We start from the raw sequence: 16,296 nt of genomic DNA on the forward strand, positions 1-16,296 counted from the left end.
TATCAAATTCAACCTAAACATAGAGTGTTGTTATGATGGTGAAAACTTAAGGAGGACCAGAAGCAAAAGTGGTCCGCTCCTTCTTGCTGTCTGACCTATGCGCTCTAGAATGTGGCGTAAGAGGAATATTTGGGTCACAATATCACTGATGACATGTGTGATGATGTTGATGTGCAGCGCCAGTGCTGCAAACTGTAACGCACAGGCCAATATGTTCTGGCACGTAAATGTTATATGTGTGTGTACAGACAATGTGAAAAATAAGCCTGTTCAGAGCCTATTGTACTCCGTTTTATACTGGCTGGCTACCTCTGGTGTAATTATAGCACAGCAAAAAATAAAAAAAAACTGCAGGTAGTGTTATATATAATGATGCATTTAGGGTCCTCCTTAAGTTCCCAAGACGGACTAAGTGCACGCTATTTGTTTGTGACAAAAAAATTTCCCCACCTGCCGTGCCTTTTTTTTTTTTTTTGTTATATTGTAGAAATGTGTGCATTGAAATGTCTGTAAAGTCTCGACTACATTGAAAATGAAGGGTGACCTCAATTGTAATTTTGAGAATAAATAAAGGTCGACGATGATGCTCTGCTGAGGAATGTTTCAATTCATGTGTCGACTATTAGAGTAAAAAAAACAGGATAATAGGTGCCCATTACTGACGTCAAACAAAGCGATACAAGGTTACTCCTCTGGTTTGTGGAAACATTGGAATCGATGCCTTTATGTATTTTAATCTATGTTGTTGGGCTTGTTTCTTTTTTTGTATTGTTTTGTGTGTAATATGGACCTTGAGTCTGGAATAAAGATCTTCTTCATCTCTCCTCTCTCCTTCTCTCTCACTCTCTCTTCTCTCTCTCTCTCTCTCTCTCTCTCTCTCTCTCTCTCTCTCTCCTCTTCTCCCTCTCTCTCTCTCTCCCTCGCTGCAGTATTGAGTGACCCTCAGTCCAGAGCCATCTATGACATCTACGGGAAGAAGGGCCTGGAGGTGGGAGGGCTGGGAGGTACGTGTTCAACTCCTCTGTTAGAGGGAGCTTCACATGAACTGTGTTCAACTCCTCTGTTAGAGGGAGCTTTCACATGAACTGTGTTCAACTCCTCTGTTAGAGGGAGCTTCACATGAACTGTGTTCAACTCTTCTGTTAGAGGGAGCTTCACATGAACTGTGTTCAACTCCTCTGTTAGAGGGAGCTTCACATGAACTGTGTTCAACTCCTCTGTTAGAGGGAGCTTCACATGAACTGTGTTCAACTCCTCTGTTAGAGGGAGCTTCACATGAACTGTGTTCAACTCCTCTGTTAGAGGGAGCTTCACATGAACCTGTGTTCAACTCCTCTGTTAGAGGGAGCTTCACATGAACTGTGTTCAACTCCTCTGTTAGAGGGAGCTTCACATGACCTGTGTTCAACTCTTCTGTTAGAGGGAGCTTCACATGAACTGTGTTCAACTCCTCTGTTAGAGGGAGCTTCACATGAACTGTGTTCAACTCCTCTGTTAGAGGGGAGCTTCACATGAACTGTGTTCAACTCCTCTGTTAGAGGGAGCTTCACTGTGTTCAACTCCTCTGTTAGAGGGAGCTTCACATGAACTGTGTTCAACTCCTCTGTTAGAGGGAGCTTCACACGAACATCACTGTTCAACTCCTCTGTTAGAGGGAGCTTCACATGAACATCACTGTTCAACTCCTCTGTTAGAGGGAGCTTCACACGAACATCACTGTTCAACTCCTCTGTTAGAGGGAGCTTCACATGAACATCACTGTTCAACTCCTCTGTTAGAGGGAGCTTCACATGAACATCACTGTGTTCAACTCCTCTGTTAGAGGGAGCTTCACATGAACATCACTGTTCAACTCCTCTGTTAGAGGGAGCTTCACATGAACATCACTGTGTTCAACTCCTCTGTTAGAGGGAGCTTCACATGAACTGTGTTCAACTCCTCTGTTAGAGGGAGCTTCACATGAACTGTGTTCAACTCCTCTGTTAGAGGGAGCTTCACATGAACTGTGTTCAACTCCTCTGTTAGAGGGAGCTTCACATGAACATCACTGTTCAAGCTCCTCTGTTAGAGGGGAGCTTCACATGAAACATCACTGTTCAACTCCTCTGTTAGAGGGAGCTTCACATGAACTGTGTTCAACTCCTCTGTTAGAGGGAGCTTCACATGAACTGTGTTCAACTCCTCTGTTAGAGGGAGCTTCACATGAACATCACTGTTCAACTCCTCTGTTAGAGGGAGCTTCACATGAACATCACTGTTCAACTCTTCTGTTAGAGGGAGCTTCACATGAACTGTGTTCAACTCCTCTGTTAGAGGGAGCTTCACATGAACATCACTGTTCAACTCCTCTGTTAGAGGGAGCTTCACATGAACTGTGTTCAACTCCTCTGTTAGAGGGAGCTTCACATGAACATCACTGTTCAACTCCTCTGTTAGAGGGGAGCTTTACATGAACTGTGTTCAACTCCTCTGTTAGAGGGAGCTTCACATGAACATCACTGTTCAAACTCCTCTGTTAGAGGGAGCTTCACATGAACATCACTGTGTTCAACTCCTCTGTTAGAGGGAGCTTCACATGAACTGTGTTCAACTCCTCTGTTAGAGGGAGCTTCACATGAACTGTGTTCAACTCCTCTGTTAGAGGGAGCTTCACATGAACTGTGTTCAACTCCTCTGTAGAGGGGAGCTTCACATGAACATCACTGTTCAACTCCTCTGTTAGAGGGGAGCTTCACATGAACAATCACTGTTCAACTCCTCTGTTAGAGGGAGCTTCACATGAACTGTGTTCAACTCCTCTGTTAGAGGGAGCTTCACATGAACTGTGTTCAACTCCTCTGTTAGAGGGAGAGCTTCACATGAACTGTGTTCAAACTCCTCTGTTAGAGGGGAGCTTCACATGAACATCACTGTTCAACCTCCTCTGTTAGAGGGAGCTTCACATGAACATCACTGTTCAAACTCTTTCTGTTAGAGGGAGCTTCACATGAACTGTGTTCAACTCCTCTGTTAGAGGGAGCTTCACATGAACATCACTGTTTCAACTCCTCTGTTAGAGGGAGCTTCACATGAACTGTGTTCAACTCCCTCTGTTAGAGGGAGCTTCACATGAACATCACTGTTCAACTCCTCTGTTAGAGGGAGCTTCACATGAACTGTGTTCAACTCCTCTGTTAGAGGGAGCTTCACATGACACATCACTGTTCAACTCCTCTGTTAGAGGGAGCTTCACATGAAACATCACTGTTCAACTCCTCTGTTAGAGGGAGCTTCACATGAACATCACTGTCTCAACTCCTCTGTTAGAGGGAGCTTCACATGAACTGTGTTCAACTCCTCTGTTAGAGGGAGCTTCACATGAACTGTGTTCAACTCCTCTGTTAGAGGGAGCTTCACATGAACTGTGTTCAACTCCTCTGTTAGAGGGAGCTTCACATGAACATCACTGTTCAACTCCTCTGTTAGAGGGAGCTTCACATGAACTGTGTTCAACTCCTCTGTTAGAGGGAGCTTCACATGAACATCACTGTTCAACTCTGTTAGAGGGAGCTTCACATGAACTGTGTTCAACTCTTCTGTTAGAGGGAGCTTCACATGAACTGTGTTCAACGCCTCTGTTAGAGGGAGCTTCACATGAACTGTGTTCAACTCCTCTGTTAGAGGGAGCTTCACATGAACATCACTGTTTAACTCCTCTGTTAGAGGGAGCTTCACATGAACTGTGTTTCAACTCTTCTGTTAGAGGGAGCTTCACACGAACTGTGTTCAACTCTTCTGTTAGAGGGAGCTTCACATTAACTGTGTTCAACTCCTCTGTTAGAGGGAGCTTCACATGAACTGTGTTCAACTCCTCTGTTAGAGGGAGCTTCACATGAACATCACTGTTCAACTCCTCTGTTAGAGGGAGCTTCACATGAACTGATGTTCAACTCCTCTGTTAGAGGGAGCTTCACATGAACTGTGTTCAACTCCTCTGTTAGAGGGAGCTTCACATGAACATCACTGTTCAACTCCTCTGTTAGAGGGAGCTTCACATGAACTGTGTTCAACTCCTCTGTTAGAGGGGAGCTTCACATGAACTGTGTTCAACTCCTCTGTTAGAGGGAGCTTCACATGAACTGTGTTCAACTCCTCTGTTAGAGGGAGCTTCACATGAACATCACTGTTCAACTCCTCTGTTAGAGGGAGCTTCACATGAACTGTGTTCAACTCCTCTGTTAGAGGGAGCTTCACATGAACCGTGTTCAACTCCTCTGTTAGAGGGAGCTTCACATGAACTGTGTTCAACTCCTCTGTTAGAGGGAGCTTCACATGAACCGTGTTCAACTCCTCTGTTAGAGGGAGCTTCACATGAACTGTGTTCAACTCCTCTGTTAGAGGGAGCTTCACATGAACTGTGTTCAACTCCTCTGTTAGAGGGAGCTTCACATGAACTGTGTTCAACTCTTCTGTTAGAGGGAGCTTCACATGAACTGTGTTCAACGCCTCTGTTAGAGGGAGCTTCACATGAACTGTGTTCAACTCCTCTGTTAGAGGGAGCTTCACATGAACATCACTGTTCAACTCCTCTGTTAGAGGGAGCTTCACATGAACTGTGTTCAACTCTTCTGTTAGAGGGAGCTTCACACAAACTGTGTTCAACTCTTCTGTTAGAGGGAGCTTCACATGAACTGTGTTCAACTCCTCTGTTAGAGGGAGCTTCACATGAACTGCGTTCAACTCCTCTGTTAGAGGGAGCTTCACATGAACTGTGTTCAACTCCTCTGTTAGAGGGAGCTTCACATGAACTGTGTTCAACTCCTCTGTTAGAGGGAGCTTCACATGAACTGTGTTCAACTCCTCTGTTAGAGGGAGCTTCACACGAACATCACTGTTCAACTCCTCTGTTAGAGGGAGCTTCACATGAACTGTGTTCAACTCCTCTGTTAGAGGGAGCTTCACATGATCACTGTTCAACTCCTCTGTTAGAGGGAGCTTCACATGAACTGTGTTCAACTCCTCTGTTAGAGGGAGCTTCACATGAACTGTGTTCAACTCTTCTGTTAGAGGGAGCTTCACATGAACTGTGTTCAACTCCTCTGTTAGAGGGAGCTTCACATGAACTGTGTTCAACTCTTCTGTTAGAGGGAGCTTCACATGAACTGTGTTCAACTCTTCTGTTAGAGGGAGCTTCACATGAACATCACTGTTCAACTCCTCTGTTAGAGGGAGCTTCACATTGACATCACTGTTCAACTCCTCTGTTAGAGGGAGCTTCACATGAACTGTGTTCAACTCCTCTGTTAGAGGGAGCTTCACATGAACACTGTTCAACTCCTCTGTTAGAGGGAGCTTCACATGAACTGTGTTCAACTCCTCTGTTAGAGGGAGCTTCACATGCACTGTGTTCAACTCCTCTGTTAGAGGGAGCTTCACATGATCACTGTTCAACTCCTCTGTTAGAGGGAGCTTCACATGAACTGTGTTCAACTCCTCTGTTAGAGGGAGCTTCACATGAACTGTGTTCAACTCCTCTGTTAGAGGGAGCTTCACATGAACATCACTGTTCAACTCCTCTGTTAGAGGGAGCTTCACATGAACATCACTGTTCAACTCCTGTTAGAGGGAGCTTCACACGAACATCACTGTTCAACTCCTCTGTTAGAGGGAGCTTCACATGAACTGTGTTCAACTCCTCTGTTAGAGGGAGCTTCACATGAACATCACTGTTCAACTCCTCTGTTAGAGGGAGCTTCACACGAACATCACTGTTCAACTCCTCTGTTAGAGGGAGCTTCACACGAACATCACTGTTCAACTCCTCTGTTAGAGGGAGCTTCACACGAACATCACTGTTCAACTCCTCTGTTAGAGGGAGCTTCACACGAACATCACTGTTCAACTCCTCTGTTAGAGGGAGCTTCACACGAACATCACTGTTCAACTCCTCTGTTAGAGGGAGCTTCACACGAATATCACTGTGATCACCATCGTCTGTTACAGGGACAAGGTTCGCACAATGTCCTTGAAGTGCTTGATTTTTTACAAAAAAAAACTCAAGGCCTGGAATTCCTTGAAAACAGCAAACAAATTTAACAAGGTGCTTAAAGGCTTTGAAATTCAAATCAACGATTTGCATTGAAGGTTTTGTTCATCCATGATAAAAAATATCTGAATCAAGAAATATAATTTGTCTTTCATTTAAAGCGTAACTAATTGTCGGAAAATTGGTTTTAAGCCGTAAATATTGCATACAAATAGTGCTTGGGAAAAGTACTTGAATTTCATTTTGCAATGTCTGTGGGAACCCTGGAGGGAGCTTCACATGAACTTCATCACTGATCGCCGCCATTTTGTGTCTCTTGACTTGATGATGTGTTGCAGGTGGTGGAGAGGAGGAGGACTCCGACTGAGATCCGGGAGGAGTACGAGCGGCTGCAGAGAGAGAGGGAAGAGAGGAGGCTCCAGCAGAGAACTAATCCCAAGGTATCTGTGTGACACCGTCGGTCCATAGAGCCGTAATGGCCGACGGGAAAGTGAGGGGTCGGTGAGAGAGAGAGACCAGACGAATGGGCAAGACACACTTCGCGTCCACCGCGATACTGGGATTCCACAAATGCTGCTTTATTAGCTTAGCTTAGCCGTCAAGCGTGGTCTCACTAGTGCTTTATTAGCTTAGCTTAATAATAGTGTCCACAAACCAATCACATATTTTATTATATTCTTTTTATACAAACAAAACAGACCGTACAAATATTGCCAAATTTTAACACAATAATAAATAATAGCATGTACAATAATGCTGTATATACCGTATATATATATATTTACTCTACTGTTTATATATATGTAGGGATGTAAAGATACACGTATCCGTACCGAACTGTTTCAGCGTGTACCGTACCGAACGGCTGTGTAGTGTACCGAACCGCCCACCGTTTTTTTTCACAATCTAATATAATTATTATTATTTTATCGTTTTTTATTTTTAGTTGTTTATTAATTTCAATATAGAATATTCGTCGACAGCCCTACAAGTACAATTAGTTACTGCACACTACATCACCCCTGAGTGGAACATGGAAAGCCAAACTTTCCCCCCACTGTACCCGAAAACCCGTACCGAACCGTGACTTCAAAACCGAGGTACGCGTACCGTACCGTGGTTTTTGTGTACCGTTACACCCCTGATATTAGGGCTGGGACTCGATTAATTAACTACAGAAAATGTGTCTGACTCCCCTCCTCCCCGTGTCTGTGTCTGTCTCCCCTCCTCCCCGTGTCTGTGTCTGACTCCCCTCCTCCCCGTGTCTGTGTCTGACTCCCCTCCTCCCCGTGTCTGTGTCTGACTCCCCTCCTCCCCGTGTCTGTGTCTGACTCCCCTCCTCCCCGTGTCTGTACCTGACTCCCCTCCTCCCCGTGTCTGTGTCTGACTCCCCTCCTCCCCGTGTCTGTGTCTGACTCCCCTCCTCCCCGTGTCTGTGTCTGACTCCCCTCCTCCCCGTGTCTGTGTCTGTCTCCCCTCCTCCCCGTGTCTGTGTCTGACTCCCCTCCTCCCCGTGTCTGTGTCTGACTCCCCTCCTCCCCGTGTCTGTGTCTGACTCCCCTCCTCCCCGTGTCTGTGTCTGACTCCCCTCCTCCCCGTGTCTGTGTCTGTGTCTGTCTGTAGGGCAGCATCAGTGTGGGAGTGGACGCCACCGACCTGTTCGACCGCTACGACGAGGACTTTGAGCAGGTTCCAGGTGGCGGCTTCCCTCACATCGAGATCAACAAGATGCACATCTCACAGTCCATAGAGGTACAGTACACACACACAGAGGTACAGTACACACACACAGAGGTACAGTACACACACAGAGGTACAGTACACACACATAGAGGTCGTAGCTCTCACCCCAACGATACGCGGACACAGGTCGGTTTCTTTATAAAACGGGCGTTTATTGTCTTGGGCTCATCATCACCATCCTCGTCCCTCTCACGCCGTGAAAACTATATTTATTGGATGAACACAGACACAGTACAAAATGCAACAGTTACAATGCAATTGCAACGGTTACAAATGAACGGTTACAATGATACAACGGCGCATCAAACAAAATGCATTTACTCAAAGAAATATAATACCTCGTTGGCCGCTTGTCAGGAAAAGAGTTTCTTGAGTTCTTGTCCTATGGAATACCTTTGTTTTGACCGTCTGCTACAAACGCCAGACGTCCATAAAATATCAAATTAAAACTGTCGAGCAGCGTATATACTCTTGTTCGACTTTCCATCAGAGCGCACCCGGTCTCTCTGTCTACGGTTAAATGTGACGGTTAAACGTGACAGTTAAATGTGACACTCTCGTGACTTTGTGCCTATCACGTTTAACTGTTGACCAATGAATTTAGCTTTTTACAACAAATTATTTATACATCACATTATTTATCTAATTATTACTTTATGCTTGAAAATAGGAAATAAATCATTAATCAATGAATTATAAAATATAGAATAGTTATGCAGCAGCACTTACAGAGGTACAGTACACACACATAGAGGTACAGTACACACATAGAGGTACAGTACACACACATAGAGGTACAGTACACACATAGAGGTACAGCAGTGTTTCCCCTAGGATTTTTTTCAGGGGGGGTGGTAGGCCCCCCAAAACTACTAGTGTTGTCGCGGTGCGCGCGTTTCACAGATACATGGTGTCAACAGTGTCGTCATAGACTCGCGCAGTAAGGCGGCTTTTAGTATCGGTGCATTTCTCTACACTGAGCTGAAATGAAACGATTGCACATAAATTAGGTAAATAAATATTAACAGTTTGAGTGCCAGCCATTAACATGGGAAACATGGTTAAATGCCAGCACCCACTTCAATGATAGCGCTGTGAACGCATAATCTCTCTCTTAAATTATGGCTATGTGTCTAATCTGCCTGTCGCTTATCAATGACTTGTTTGCAGTCAACATTGTCGAAACGGATTGTTTTTTAATCGGTTTATTTTCGTTTTATAGCATTTTGAAAAGCCCTTGTTTTTCAGGAAAATATATAGATTCCGTGATAAAAGACATTTACTGGAATATTCTAGTATACACAAAAACGTTGTCATTTCTCGGCCTATTTATGAATAGTTTTCAAATAAACGCTAGATTATCGATAGTATATGTGTACTTATCCATGCTATAGAAGCGGGCTGAAATATCGATTCTCTCATTTCCTGATTGTGCACACACAGACACACACACACACGCATAGGGCAAACGCTGATATATAGGTCAAAACAGCTCTGATTATCCTAAGACTGGTAAAATTAATTCCTTACCTGAGATCAGATGTTATCCAAAAATATTATTCCAATTCCTGATCGCCATTCCAAATATCGATCACGCTTATTGATTACAGTGTTGAGTACTGTAAATACATAATCCACACGTTTTCCGGGCCGGCGAGCACAATCGATCCTTCAGTTGGCCTTGACGGAAAAGTAAAATGAGGAAACTGGCCACCCCCCCTGCATCAGTGTAAAGTAATGGGGTGCAGTTACACAGGGAGAGACGATAGGGGGCGGTATCTTCCCAATTGAGCTCAGAGAGACTCCGCAGCACTAACCCGAGGCTCGATTGATAAAATATGAATTCAAATCGCCAATAAAAAGAAAAAAAAAAGACAAACAACCGCTATATAGCGTCGGGGGCACTCAAAGGTCGGCATGAACTAACGACAAAACACGTCCGTGGCACTCAATGTGTTAACTAGGGCCCTATGAAATTCGTTTTATCTTTTCCTGTTTTCGTATATGGATTTTCCGGTTTTCGGATTTCTCTGTTTAAAATTTTCCTGTTTTCGGATTTTTATATATTTTTATATATTTAACCAAAAAAACAATACAAAATTATGTTTTTAAAGGAAAACTCCAACATTTTGGGAAATTAGCTTATTTAACATCTTCCCTGGAGTTAGACAAGAAGATACATACCTTTTTTGTCTCTCTGCATGCATTAGGCTTAGGGAACGCCTGCACCGTTAGCGTAGCTTAGCTTCATCACTGGAAGTGGGGCAGTCCTTTACCCTGAAGTTCCCTACAGTCCCAATACAACTCCAAAACGTTCCTGTAAACATGTTGTGACCTGTGTATTTACCACGTGGAGAAATAAAAAATAATTTAATTCAACATTTACGTTTTCTAAGCAAATATACTCTGAACTATTTCCGCCCCGCCAAGGCAATGGTAGGGGAAACACTGTGCAGTACATACATAGAGCTATACTAGCTATAATAAAAAGGATCTCTCCTCAAACGACTGCCCTTGGTATAATAAAGGTTCTCTCTAGTCTCAAACGACTGCCCTTGGTATAATAAAGGTTCTCTCTAGTCTCAAACGACTGCCCTTGGTATAATAAAGGATCTCTCTAGTCTCAAACGACTGCCCTTGGTATAATAAAGGATCTCTCTAGTCTCAAACGACTGCCCTTGGTATAATAAAGGATCTCTCTAGTCTCAAACGACTGCCCTTGGTATAATAAAGGATCTCTCCTCAAACGACTGCCCTTGGTATAATAAAGGATCTCTAGTCTCAAACGACTGCCCTTGGTATAATAAAGGATCTCTCTAGTCTCAAACAACTGCCCTTGGTATAATAAAGGATCTCTCTAGTCTCAAACGACTGCCCTTGGTATAATAAAGGATCTCTAGTCTCAAACGACTGCCCTTGGTATAATAGAGGATCTCTCTAGTCTAAAATTACTGCCCTTGGTATAATAAAGGATCTCTCTAGTCTCAAACGACTGCCCTTGGTATAATAAATGATCTCTCTAGTCTCAAACGACTGCCCTTGGTATAATAAAGGATCTCTCTAGTCTCAAACGACTGCCCTTGGTATAATAAAGGATCTCTAGTCTAAAACGACTGCCCTTGGTATAATAAAGGATCTCTCCTCAAACGACTGCCCTTGGTATAATAAAGGTTCTCTCTAGTCTCAAACGACTGCCCTTGGTATAATAAAGGATCTCTCTAGTCTCAAACGACTGCCCTTGGTATAATAAAGGATCTCTCTAGTCTAAAATGACTGCCCTTGGTATAATAAAGGATCTCTCTAGTCTAAAATGACTGCCCTTGGTATAATAAAGGATCTCTCTAGTCTAAAATGACTGCCCTTGGTATAATAAAGGATCTCTCCTCAAACGACTGCCCTTGGTATAATAAAGGATCTCTCTAGTCTAAAACGACTGCACTTGGTATAATAAAGGATCTCTAGTCTAAAACGACTGCCCTTGGTATAATAAAGGATCTCTCTAGTCTAAAATGACTGCTCTTGGTATAATAAAGGATCTCTAGTCTCAAACGACTGCTCTTGGTATAATAAAGGATCTCTAGTCTCAAACGACTGCCCTTGGTATAATAAAGGATCTCTCTAGTCTAAAATGACTGCCCTTGGTATAATAAAGGATCTCTCTAGTCTAAAACGACTGCACTTGGTATAATAAAGGATCTCTAGTTTAAAACGACTGCCCTTGGTATAATAAAGGATCTCTCTAGTCTCAAACGACTGCTCTTGGTATAATAAAGGATCTCTAGTCTCAAACGACTGCCCTTGGTATAATAAAGGATCTCTCTAGTCTCAAATGACTGCTCTTGGTATAATAAAGGATTGGTAAGCTTTCCATTTTTGCACAAAATGAGTTCCCTTCTATCACTAACATTATTGTTTAAGCATTTTTGGTTGAAATGAAATTCTACGATTTTATTTTACGATTAATTGCGAATATCTTCATGTTGAGCTATAGATTGTGGCTGAATACGCACAGAAAGGTACACCATGCAAATGTTCATGCTTTATTTGTTTTAAACGAGACAATTTAGAAATGGGCAATGGGGAAATACATTGCGTTTTCAACAGTGGTGCTTTATTGAAATCAACTGGGATTGCACGCACCTAATGGCGCCACGTGCACGCGCGCTCCCGGCGCGTGCACGCGCTCCTGCGAATGCGCATTTAATGTCCTCTCGCTTGAGCACAGACTACAGACAGTGCCTAATTGCCTCTACGAATGGAATGTAACACATGTCATTCACAACAAGTTAGGTGTGAATGTATCTGAGAACGTATTTAACACACCTGACGACCGGCGCTATTGATATGCAAATAGCAAGTACTTATCTGGGGTTGCACGTAGTGCACCCCCGTCCCATGAAGAACGCATGCCTGGTTTTCAAGATGGTGGACCGGCCGGAAACAGCAATGACGTAACCACTACACCTCCCTATAGACCAGGAAGTAACCACTACACCTCCCTATAGACCAGGAAGTAACCACTACACCTCCCTATAGACCAGGAAGTAACCACTACACCTCCCTATAATAAAGGATATCTAGTCTCAAACGACTGCCCTTGGCCTGGAATGTGATACATCATAATCTAGCTCATTAGCTAATTCTGGCACATTTACATTGATGTGGAAACTGAAGATGTTGATTAATGTGCACTGTCCCTGGGTAAAACATTTTTAAATAAAAAAACTTAAACTTAACACTCTGCCCGTTGCTTTCTAATTACTGAGTTGTCATTTCCAACTGGATCACTATTATCGGTTGACCTCAGTTTGCCCAAGAACAGTAGGTAATTTGTTCCGGATTTTTTCCCATTACATTCCGGACATAACGAGGACACAAGGTGTCATAGATGGGAAGACCATGTCATGCTGGTGAACCACCACTAGGGGCAGAGTGGCTCACCGTGAGTGAATTGAATGATTGAATGAGTGAGTGACATTGCTGGTCTGTGAGATGCTTCACATCTATAAAATAACAGACATGGGAGATTAATAAAAACACGTGATTTAGTTTCTTCTGTTTTGTCTGTGCCTGTTTTTATGAATTTACCTGTTCTTTTGTTTTTTAAACTTGTGAAGCACTGTTTTTACAATGTTTTTCTTTACGAATTTGCCTTACTTACTAACTTACTAACCGAAAGGTCGCCGGTTTGATCCCTATCCCCGACAGGAGGGTGTATTCCAGCTGTATACTGAAGGGTGGCTGGTATTACATCTACGATGCCCACCATCCTGCCTAAGTGCCCTTGAGCAAGGCAAAACTCCTCCCAGCTACTAGACAGAGATGCTCCTCTCAGCTGCTTTAAAAAAATATATATATATATTTTGTTTACCTTTATTTACCCAGGGTAGGTTCTCTGAGCACGGATGCTCTTGTTCAGCTATGCCCTGCTTCAGATTCACACAGTTTCATTCACACCTGGGAGCCGCCCAGTATACAACCACAGTCTGACACCGTTGGCCACTGAGCAACTCCACTGGAGCAGTTGGGGGGTTAAGTGCCTTGCTCAAGGGCACTTCAGCGGTTGGTGTGTTAAGGGTATGGGAGAGAGAGAGTTATTAATTCACTTCCCCCAGCCCAGATTTTTCCTGCCGGTACGGGGAATCGAACCGGCCGACCTTCCGGTAACAAACTCGCTTCTCTAACCTTTTAGGCCACCGCTGCCCCCGACTCAAGTTTCTCAAGTTTCTTTATTAGTTCATACAAAAATACAGAATAATTTTATATGAAATGCTTTTTTCTGTTTTGCTCCCGAGAGTGTGCTAGGTAAAAATAGATAAAGTATAAAATAGAAAGTCAAGTACGTAAACAAAAGTGTTCAATATACATATATACAATATACAATACAGAGTAGAAAAAATGTGTAACTGAGTTACAATACAATACAGTATACAGTACAATGCAGAAATGGGACGAGGTACAACTTAGGGTAAGGTGCAATGAGGTATGAGTTGTAGTGCAAATCTCTTTACCAATAAATATAAAGTGTGTTAAAGTGGGTAAAGTGGGTGCTGCAGTGAGTTGTTTATTTAAAGTGAGTGTGTGCGTGTGGATGTGTGTGCTGTGAGTGTATTTGATGGTTTGTTACATAGTGTTATTGTCGTTGAGCATCATGATGGCCTGGGGATAGAAGCTCCTTCTGAGTCTCTCTCTACTGGCCAGAGATGCTCCTCTCAGCTACTAGACACACAGAGGGAAAAACAGTGGACCGGGTCTTTAACCTTCCCTTCCCTGTCTGTCCACTAGGCGCCGCTGACGAGCTCGGACACGGCGGTGCTGTCCGGCTCCCTGTCCACTCACAACGGCACCGGGGGAGGGAACATCAACATGACCGTGCGGAAGGTGACGTCGGCCAAGGGCTGGGGAGAGGTACACACACGCACGCACGCACGCACACACACACACACACACACACACACACACACACACACACACTCAGACACACACACACACACACACACACACACAAACACACACACACACAGACACACACTCAGACACGGACACACACGCACACACACACACACACACTATTATTTTAATATTATGCACTTTGCTACTAAGTAATAATCTACCTCACCTATATTACTACCTACTATGCTAATTGTGTGTTTTTTTGTGAGGTTTTAAAGATATTGAGAATGTACTTAGGCTAAATGGTTTCTTATGTTTTTATTGTTTTTTTATTACTGTAATATAATGTACTGTTTTGATTGATTGATTGATTGATTGATTGAAAACTTTATTAACAGATTGCAGAATGGGTACAGTACAGTACAGCTCAATACATACAATTGTTAAGGGGATGCAGACCAGAGAAAGACTTTCGTCTTGTTTACATCAGGGTCCCCCATTTTCAATTCATAGTGACATAATATGACACACACGACATACAGATAGATAGTACTGCTACATCTATACATTTATGACATACCAGATTTGCAAATACAGTACTGTTTGTGATACAAAAAGAGTCCAGAAAAGAGAGTATATACATTTGACGTAGAAACTGTACATTGGAGGAGGTTGGGTAGGTGGGGTGGGGTTGGGTGGGAGGGGGGGGGGAACTGTACATTGGAGGTGTTTGGGTGGGTTGGGTAGGTGGTGGGTGGGGGACACTGTACACTGTACAAGAAAAACTGTACATTGGAATATTGACAAAGCCATACTTGGTAATTTACTGTACATTGGAGGGGGTTGTGTTAGGACATTTGCAGGGGCCAGTTTCGAATTGCAGTCTCCCGTAGGTGTTCTTTGAGAGTGGTTTTGAAAGTGGGTAGTGATTCACATTCCTTTACAGCTTTGGGTAGGGCGTTCCACATTGATGTGGCATAATTGCGAAACGTGTTTAGTCCCTTGTTTGAGCCGAATCTGGATTTAACATGCTTTGTGGAGCTCCCTCTGGTGTTGTGATCGTGGTATTCATTGACCTTTGGGAAGTATTTTGACATGTACATGGGTACCTTGGTCCTGTAGTGTATCTTGTAGACCAGGCCCATTGCAAGTTGCTGTACTCTGTTGTCTACTCTAAGCCATCCTAGGTTGTCAAATTGGGCAGGGGTGAGGTGGGTTCTAGGAGTAAGGTCAAGCAGTAGTCTGACCAGTTTGTTTTGAGATGTTTGTAATTTTGTTTTTAGCGCCTTTGAGGTGCTTTGATACCATGAGGTGCAAGCATAGTCGTAGTACCCTTGAATGAGTGCTCTGCCAGAGTCTTCAGGTATTCTTGTTTACCAGAGAGGAGATCCGGTACAAGAATCGAGTTTGTTGGTTGACTTTTTTTATTACATTGGATGCCATTTTGTCACAGGAAAGATTAGCCTCTAGGATGGAACCCAGGTAGGTAATTTCATCTTTCCTTGTGACAATATTGTCACCCACTGTAACTGAGAAGCCGTCTGTCTTGTTATTTGAACCGAAGAGAATGGACTCTGTTTTGCCCATGTGTAATGATAGTTTGTTATCAGCAAGCCATATGCAGATTTTGCCTAGTTCCGACCTGAGGGTTTTTTCAACCTGTAACTTGTTCTCGTCAGAGACCAGCAGGGCTGAGTCGTCCGCAAACAGGAACAAGTTGCAGTCACAAGCTGACGACATGTAATTTGCATAAATTCGGAACAGTAGCGGTCCTAGTATGCTTCCTTGTGGAACACCACAGCTCACTCGGAGGGGGGGGGGGATAGGGTACCGTTTACCTCCACCATCTGTTCTCTCCCCTCCAGGTAGGATTGCATCCAGCTCACTGATAGACTATCAAAACCAATTGCTTTTAGCTTGTCAATCAGAATGGTGTGATTGACAGGGGTGGACGGTATAAACGGTATACGGTATAAACGGTATGAATTTGTGCTACGGTATGGATTTTGACTATACCTTCATACCTTGTGACCGGTAGACTAGAGCAGCTAGTCACAGCAGTAGCAATGACGTTAACGTTACTTGACGATTCACTCGACGTTTGCAGTGGTCATTGCATAGTGTTTAATTGTACT

General features: G+C 43.5%; 1 protein-coding gene across 1 annotated transcript in view; it reads left to right on the forward strand.

Annotated features, from left to right (window-relative positions):
• dnajc11b (DnaJ (Hsp40) homolog, subfamily C, member 11b) overlaps positions 1 to 16,296 on the forward strand; it is a gene marked incomplete at both ends in the record, with an annotated part of 129,906 nt that overhangs the window by 24,688 nt on the left and 88,922 nt on the right. Inside the window, 5 exon segments of the mRNA XM_084317109.1 lie at positions 930 to 991; positions 993 to 1,004; positions 6,364 to 6,465; positions 7,649 to 7,777; positions 14,054 to 14,176. Of these exon segments, the coding sequence (XP_084173235.1) occupies positions 930 to 991; positions 993 to 1,004; positions 6,364 to 6,465; positions 7,649 to 7,777; positions 14,054 to 14,176 (428 nt within the window).

The sequence above is a fragment of the Notolepis coatsorum genome (genome assembly GCF_963971535.1).
Source record: "Notolepis coatsorum genome assembly, chromosome: 6".
Lineage (NCBI taxonomy): Eukaryota > Metazoa > Chordata > Actinopteri > Aulopiformes > Paralepididae > Notolepis > Notolepis coatsorum.